At 39.5% G+C, this 8,974-nt stretch overlaps 1 protein-coding gene across 1 annotated transcript; it reads right to left on the reverse strand.

The window, feature by feature from the left end:
* Positions 1–12: 12 nt before the first annotated feature.
* rad51d (RAD51 paralog D) lies at positions 13–6,201 on the reverse strand. The gene is made up of 11 exons (XM_053618419.1): positions 6,154–6,201; positions 5,828–5,938; positions 5,683–5,744; positions 3,991–4,109; positions 3,090–3,171; positions 2,328–2,462; positions 2,000–2,095; positions 1,835–1,922; positions 1,688–1,758; positions 1,403–1,564; positions 13–642 (listed from the first exon to the last, which is right to left on the reverse strand). The coding sequence occupies exons 2-11, from the start codon at positions 5,907–5,909 to the stop codon at positions 544–546; spliced, it is 996 nt and encodes a 331-aa protein (XP_053474394.1). The 5' UTR covers positions 5,910–5,938; positions 6,154–6,201; the 3' UTR covers positions 13–543.
* Between the last annotated feature and the right edge of the window lie 2,773 nt (positions 6,202–8,974).

The raw sequence follows: 8,974 nt of genomic DNA on the forward strand, positions 1-8,974 counted from the left end.
CTAAAATAAACACTGCTCATTTATCAATGTGTTTATGTTTGGTATTTAAAAAACAAACAACTATATCCCAACTAGCTACATATAACTGCAAAGACTCGTACATTTACAGATTCCTTCTTTGTGGTGTATTTAATGAATCATGTTAAACCACAGCACTGATTTATTTTCTACTACAGTAAGGTTTATATTAACGCGCTCCTATGAGAAAATATATAAAAATAATAGTTACAAGGATAGGGTTGCGAACAAGTAAATTGCTGTGGTACGAGAGGAATAAAACATTTCAAGGTGTGCTATAAGTCAACTTCAGGGTGGTCGTTGATTGATTGATTTATTTTCTTTTTCCTTCCTGTTTTTATTCTTCACTTAAACTGATTCGGAACGAAAGTTGATGTTCATAAGATGCTCCGATTCTGTAGTACTCTCTGTAGAAAACTGGAATTTCCTACTGAAAGCACGCAGAGATATATATATATATATATATATATTTTCCATGTCGTGACTTTTCGAAATATGTTAGGTACCTAAAAGGTTAGCAGCTTCTTATGAATCAGTGTCCAGTTTCCTCTTCCCAGCAAAGCCAGGCCACGACTCTCCCTGAGACTGTGGGCTCAAATCAAACTCCTCCATCATGTAGCAAGGCTTTTAAAAAAAAAAAAAAAGACGTTAACAAACATCTACAGAATACAAGAGGATTGTTTACTCGACAACTTCATTTCACTAACAAACGTCTAGTCCAACGTTTTCTTATATGCAACAGTCAGCTCCAGAATTCTTGGCACCCTTGGTAAATTTAGATGGGTGAAAGAGTTGGGAATAAAATGGTTAACTAGCTTAATCTCACACAGAAATTGAGAGAAATCTGATCGTTTAAGTGAAGTAAATTCATTCAAAGAAATATATATATTTTTAACAAAACCATCTGTCGCAATTATTGGCACTCGTAGAAATTACCTCCAATGTTTATTTTTAAAGCAAAGGTGCCATTAATTCTGGAGCCGACTGAAACATCATCCGTAGGAAATTTTTTAATTTTTATTTATTTTAAACAATGCTCTGTTTTGGAAAAGGGATGCAACTAGTAATGCCTTATTTTCTTTATTTTCAATAATTCATGTCAAAAAAGACCTTTTTTTAAAAAAAACATTGTAGCCAACCAGTTCCCAGCTGCTAAAGTCTTTCCTATCATCACTTATAGAGTATGTTGAATCCCCCCTGAAAATTACATACGTGGTTTACATACTAAAGCATTTTTGTTCTTGCTTAAATGCAACGCATCAACGGTTTTGATTCTTCACTCGTCACTATACAGAGAATTTCAGTTTCTCATATCAAAACCCTTTACGTCCAACATATGAGTATTCTCCCGTTTCCTTCGACATGAATTGAACAGAAAACTGACCTGTCGAGAGGATTTAAGAAGAGCGGCTGTGCGTAAGTTGGAGGAAGCTCCGGGCCGCTCCACTCGCTGCAGGAGGATTCGTGTGCGTGGAACGTGACTCCATGACTGCCCCAGTCCTGCCTTCACCTGATTGTTCCCATCTCGCGTCACGTGATTGGTCACCTGACACATTCATATCCAAAACCGTTAACCATTCACACTATAATAGGCGATTGAAGGAATTCTTTCTCCAAGGGAAGCCACCGAAGAGTCTCACCTAGACATCATCAAGAACGAATTACTCACCAGAACAGCTACGTTAAAATCTTTGGCGATCACCTTCAGCTCTGTAGCTACCTGCATCATCAAGGACATGCCTACAGAAAGTGACAATTCATTCAACTTCATGAGGTTGAGAAATATTTTGATACAAACAAAAAAAAAAATGTCCACCTTCATTCTGTTTTCCTCCAAGCATATGGGAGAGCACGGCAGACACGGAATCCACGATCACGGCTTTGACTGAACCACCAACGTCTCCCTAAGAGAATCAAACTCTCCGATCAAACTAGAGCATATTTGCCTTTTATTTAAAATCAGTTTTAAAAATTAGCTTACCTTCTGGAGACCGCTGGCTCTTAGACTTTGAAGGCAGGACAATAAGGCGAAGACGTCAAACACTCGGAGCACGCCGATCCTCTGAAGAGCATTCATCTAGGTACATGTATATACGCAGCAGTTATGATAGGAATAAAGCTCTTGGGAGACTTGTTACAGGAAAATAATAAGCGAAAATTTTTGACATTTAAAAAAAAAAAATGTCCCTGTCTAAGTTGTTACTATACGAACAATAAATGTATGATGATAATCAGTCAACGCTTTCTGACCAATCAGATTCGAGAACGCTGTGGTGCTGCGGGAATCGTCTCCGATGTGGGAGTCCTACCTGCTCTGCTGTATTGACGGTTTTCTGCTGGAGCATCTGAAGCAGCCGGGCAGCGCTTAGTCCTCCGTTTGTGTCGATGTACATGACCTTCTGCTTGAGCTCATGTGCAACGTTGACAGCTACACTGAAGCATGTCTGAGGGTTAAGACGAGATAGGGGGGAAAAAATACAATAAAATGAGACAATGTGCTTTAATGACGAATTATCTTAACACTATAAATTGGGGGTACTCCGGTTTCCTCCCCCGGCCGAAAGGCACGCATTGTGGGCTGATTGGCATTTCCAAATTGTCCGTAGCATGTGAATGTGTGTGCAATTGTGCCCTGTGATGGGCTAGAACCCTGTCCAGGGTGTCCCCTGCCTTGTGCTCCGAGTTCCCTGAGATAGGCTCCAGGCTGCCCCACGAGCATGTGAAGGATAAGTGGTATGGAAAATGGATGGAAATCAGGGATGCCAAATATACGGGCCCGATAATCCGGCCCATTGCACATGCGCTAAGAATTTGATGCTGTAACCATGTTTCTTTCCAAAAAAAAAGGAAGTAATTTAGGTGTTCTACAAAAAGGGAGGTGAATACTTATGCACACACAATGTTTATTTTATTTGCACCTGCTGCTGATGGTGTTTTTTTGGTCCAATGGCTGTGTAATGTGACTGGATTTAGCTAAAAATGAACCACACAGGGATGAAATTGATCTGCACTTTCAAACTTTACTCTACTGCATATTATGCCATTTTGGTGGTTTGAATGGGAACGCTCACCTGTGTTTTACCCGTTCCTGGTCCTCCACACAGTTCAGTGATCTCCCCCGTGTACAGACCCGAGTCAAGCAGGTTATCCATACTACGCAGTTGGAGAGGAGGAAAGACAGACTTCAGTCGTAAAACCACCATAACAAGGTTGTACACAGGTACACAATTTACACACAAGTATACAGTACTGTCTCTGAGGTACCAGCATTACTAGCAAGAACAGGGACGAAATCTGTGTTAATGGCCATGGCTTTGGTGTGATGATCAGATGTTGACCAAAAATGGTCTTTAAATACATCTTTTATCACTTACTAGCAAATATACTGTATCTCTCCATGCCCCCCACCACCAGATTTGCACCAAGCAACATTAAGGAAAAACATTAGGCAAACTGTGACCACTATTATTTATTTATTTATTTTTTAAGTAATGTATGCATTTTTTTACTGACCAACCAGACCACAGTCCCATGGCCCCACTTCTTCTATTGGCACACACGACCGAGTTATATATATACACACACACACACACGTGAACACTCCTGAAAATTTGCCTCATTCCTGTTCCGTGCCCTTTCCCCTTCGGTCAATTGGTTTTTCTGCCATGCAAAATTTAATCACGTTTGGGCTGAATGCTGCTTTAGAGGCAGAAAAGTACAGTTTACATATATCACCATGGCAAGGAGTCAAACATCGTAACTACTTTTGTTAAACCACAGATAGAAACAAAGTTTATGCATTTTCCAAAAACGCAGCCATTCACAAGAGTTCGTACAAATGTCTGATTGTCTAGGAGTCCTGGAGCATCGATATCTTTTGCCAGTTCCCCGCTGCACGTTACTGTGTTACTCGTTCAGTTCTGTTCACACACTTCTCTGTACTGAGATATAGGAGCATGGGAATGCAGTCACCTGGCGATTCCTGTGGAGAGAATAGACGTGGAGCTCAGCAGCTCGTCATACAGGTCGGCTCCTGAGACTGGAAACGCCGCGTGCTGAGCCAGAAGCACACGCCGAACTGCCACCAAGGCCTGGAAAGAACAGACACATTTCAAAGTGCAATTATCTTGCACTGCCTGTAGCTCAAGACCACTTATCTGGTTAGAGCTAAGTTTGGAGTGATGCCTCAACATTATATCAATATTGAGAGCATTTATGTCACAAAACACTTGTCTGAGATATCATGGTTATTGTGAGATATATATATATATATATATATATATATATATATATATATATATATATATATATATATATATGAACATTTAATAACTCTGATTGAAAGCTGTTATAGTTTTGTGGTATTTGTAAAATGTTTACAGACTGACAAAGTTTTTGTCTATTGACTAGTTGGCTGGTTTTGGGTTGAGTTTAATTCCGGGTTTGTCATGACACCAAGATGTTTTGTGTTTGGGATGGGTTTAAGTCTAGTTTTGTACAGACTTTTTTTGTCAACCAGTTGGCTGGTTCTGGGTTGGGTTTCAGTCTGGTTTTGTACATTTACATTTTACATTTATATGGCATTTGGCAGATGCCCTTATCCAGAGTGACTTACATTTTCAGATAAGATATTACTTTATTAACCCCCAGATGGAGAAATTAGATATTTTTTTTTCTCATTTATACAACTGAGCAATCGAGGGTTAAGAGCCTTGCTCAAGGGCCCAACAGTGGTAGCTTGGCAGTGCTGGGGCTTGAACGCCTGATCTTCTGAGCAGTAACCCAGAGCCTTTCACCACTGAGCCACCACTGCCCCATACTGTGGGGACATCAAGCTTTATTTTATTGACCAGTTCACTGGTTTTGGGTTGCATTTCATTCTGGATTTGTCAGGGTTTTGAGTTGGGATTTTGTAGACCATGTGCTCTTAATGTTTTGCAGTATTTGTAAAACTTTGACAGACTGCCAGAGCATCCAGCCAATCAAATGTACTGTCTTTTTCATAGCATTATATTAGCCAGTGAAAATAGATTTTAGCATAACATGACCGTTCTCCAATCAAACAACTGATGTGGAGGGTGTCACTAGGGTTATTTTTCCCATCTGTTTTGTAACAAATCCCAACTCCTGTGCTATCTTTTGGCTAATCTTTTTAAACTTTAAACATTTACATATTACATGTAATACCTACAGATTATAAGCTCTTGGCTCTTAACGTAGTTCTTGGCACGTACAACTTTTGTTGTTTTAAATCCATTTCCCTTTCAGTGTTAATTTATCCCTGCAGATATTACCTAAAGTGTCATTGAAGTCAGGGATATTTTGTTGTTTTGTTTGTGGAAATGCAACACTGTTGTTTTGCTGACAGTTTGTTAGTATATTGTGTCACAGAAAGTCGAAGGTGCCCTTTGATGGACTGATGTCCCAACCCGGAGGTTTCTCTGACCAGGATAACACGGATCCTGATGGACGGATGGATGAATGAATGAACGACATGTTCTGAGGTAACATCAGTTGACTAAGTTCAGAAAATGAGAGAACTAACCACAATTATGCGTTCAAATTCAGGACTCCTTTGACTTAACATCTTAGAAAGATGGACAAATTGGACCAAGTGTTATTAAGTGCAGACGATATTAAATAAGTGTACAGCTCACTACAAACCTTATAGGACACTGAGCATTTCTGGGCCAGTTGTTCTGGGTCAGACAAAACAAGGTCCTCGACTGAAAGACAAATATGGTTAGTTATATCAAGGCCGAATTTACATTTAATGGGAAAATAATTCTGTTTGTCAGGCAGGCAGAACCTGTTCTAACATCTTCTTCACGTAGAGCTTTGAGGAGATCTTCACTCAGCCCTGGACACAGACCTTCCCTCAGAAGCACCATGACACTTCCGGTGGAAGTAATTCAGTAATCTGGAATATATAATAATATCCGTTTATTTACCTAGCTAATTATACACAACTAGCAGCAAAATAAGACCTGCTAGCTAGCTGTAGATATTAACATGACTACAACAAACCGAGCAAACAAATCTGCTGCTCATTAATAATAACATTCCACATGTAGGCTGTTGTATTTATTGTAACAGTTTCTGGAAGAAAACAAAATTCCGTTTGATAAAACTCACTCATATTGAAATCTTTGCACATCTCGCCTTAACAATGCGAAGACTAGTAGATTGACAGAGCACCGAGCCAATCAAATGTACTCTTTTGTTTTCGTAGCTGTATATTAGCCAATGAAAATAGATATTCCCATGACGCTAGAATTCTCTGGCTAATAGACAACGGACTGAGGTTGTTTTTCCCACCCATATTGCGATAAATCCCGCCTACTATGAACTGGTTGGCTAACAGCTCTCACTCACAGCAGCGCCGTTACACGTTGTTCGCGTATAAGCACTAGCCAATCAGCTCTCAGAAGGCGGGATTTGTCGGAAAACGATTGGGCTGAAATGCCAAGGGTATAAGTGGAGGGACAGCAAATCAGTGTTGCCAGGTTCGGTATTTTCAAACTCACATGTATACAACTTTATGCTTATTGCTATACAGTATGTTTACATTATATATATATATATATATATATATATATATATATATATATATATATTTTAACTGTAAACACATTTATAGACAATATTATTTCTGTATTAAGTAGATGAATGTATTATTTCTCAATCTAATCATTCTCACAGAAATTCTTTTTTTGTGACAATGTATAGTAGAATAATATAATAATATGAAACCACAAGGCTGCTGTGTTTAAAAAAAAATTATTAGGTTAATTTTAAATACAGCTATGCTGGAATAACAGCATTGGTTGAACTTATAAGGTTGTAAATGGCATATTTTGCTACAGTGGTCCATTGTGTATTTGTGCCACCTCATAATTCCAGGGTCCCCAGTTTGATTCTGAGCTCACGTTCCTATCTCAGTTTTTCATGTTCTCCTCTGTCTGTTAAGGGTTCTCTGGTTTCATTCTACTGGTTTCCAGGATGAATTAACACCTTATACCCTGTTTTCCCTGGAATCCACTGTCACCCTGACCAAGATAAAACTGTAACAGAAGACAAATGAATGGATGATTTTGGGTGAAATAATCTTGAGGTGGACTGCCTCTTCTAGAGGTTGGATCTTTGGGCTGGTTTAATTCGCTGTTTTCTGGGCTGATTTTGGCAGGATTTAGTAAAGGTTTGAGTGGATTCAGGCTGGTTGTACTGGCCATGGGGGTTCTTGGGCTGGTTTTTTTGACCATTGGGCTACAGCCAATGGAATGGTTTTAGTGCTGGTTTTACTGACTCTTGGTCTGATTTTGGGCTGAATGATTGGTTTTAGGCTTGGGTTTATACAGACATCTAGCTCTTTTTTATTGACCACTTGTCCGGTTCTGGGTGAGATTTATGTCTGGGTTTGTAGGGACATCCACTTTTTTATTGACCAGCAGGTTGGTCAATAAAAAAGGACACTTTTTTTTTATTTTTGGTGTGAGGGTAATTGCATTCAAAACAGTGTTACCATGAATGCAAACTTTAATACACTGAAAACGACACACTATTAGCATCACATAAATTAACACCTTATGCCCATAAAAATATGCACAGAAAAATGGGCAGTGATGGCTCAACAGTTAAGGTTCTGGATTACTGATCAGAAGGACAGGGGTTCAAATCCTAGCAGTGCCAAGGCACTGTTGGGCCCCCAAGCAGGGCCCTAAACCTACTCTGCTCCAGGAGTGCCATATCATGGCTGACCCTAACAAGCTGGGATATGTGAAGAAAATAATATCACGGTAATGTATATGTGACAAGTAAAAGCTTCTTCTAAATATATATATATATAAATAAATAATCACTCTGCCCACATTTTACATTTTTTCCTACATTCTTTTGAATGGCTATGGTATAAAATAAAATATTAGATGCCATGAGTGTACTTGAAATTAAACATTAAATTAAAAATTACCTTACATGGCCATTGGCATTGTTTCTACTCAGGACAGCTATCATTTGTTGCTATTGTCAAGCAACTGTTTGGCACTGTACACAACAGCGCTTCACTTTTGCACATTTGCTGAGAGTAGGCTAATGGTTGATAGGCAGGAATTTGGCCAATAGTTGCTGCAAGCCTTTTAGAATTGACCAATTTGTGTGCAAGAAGGCAGGAATTACAGAGAGGGGTTAAGGCAATGCAAATATGATGCATTATTAGACCATAAGCACATCATAATGAAATCCTGGACATTTTCTCAAATTTAGAAATCCCGGCCGGACACTTTTTTAGGGTCCGACAAAGAGGACATGTGGTCACCCTCAAATAGGTTTTCCAGGGCACCAAGCTTTTTTTGTTTTGGGTTGGTTTTAGATATGTGTTTTGCATGGACATCAAGCTTTTTATTTTGCCCAATTGGCTGGTTTTGGGTTGGGTTTAAATCTGGGTTTGTCAGGACACCAAGCTCTTCTGGGTTTGGGTTGGTTTTAGGTCTGGTTTTGTATGGACATGAAGCTTTTTCTTATTGCCCAATTGGCTGGTTTTGGATTGGGTTTAAATCTGGGTTTGTCAGGACATCAAGGTGGGTTTGATTTGAATTGGTTTTAAGTCTTGGTTTTGAAAAGATATCAAGCTGTTTTTATTGACCAGCTATCTGGTTTTGGGATGGGTTTGTAGGGACACTTTTCTGTTTTGAAGTCAGGTCCCGGTTTGTAGGGACACTTTTCTGTTTTGAGGTCAGGTCCGGGTTTGTAGGGCCACTTTTCTGTTTTGACGTCAGGTCCGGGTTTGTAGGGACACTTTTCTGTGTTGACTTCAAGTCTGGGTTTGTAGGGACACTTTTATGTGTTGACTTCAGATCCGGGTTTGTAGGGACACTTTTCTGTGTTGACTTCAGGTCTGGGTTTGTAGGGACACTTTTCTGTATTGATGTCAGGTCTGGGTTTGGGCTGGGTTTTTGTC

The sequence above is a fragment of the Ictalurus furcatus genome, chromosome 28, assembly GCF_023375685.1.
Source record: "Ictalurus furcatus strain D&B chromosome 28, Billie_1.0, whole genome shotgun sequence".
In the NCBI taxonomy this organism is placed as follows: Eukaryota; Metazoa; Chordata; class Actinopteri; order Siluriformes; family Ictaluridae; genus Ictalurus; species Ictalurus furcatus.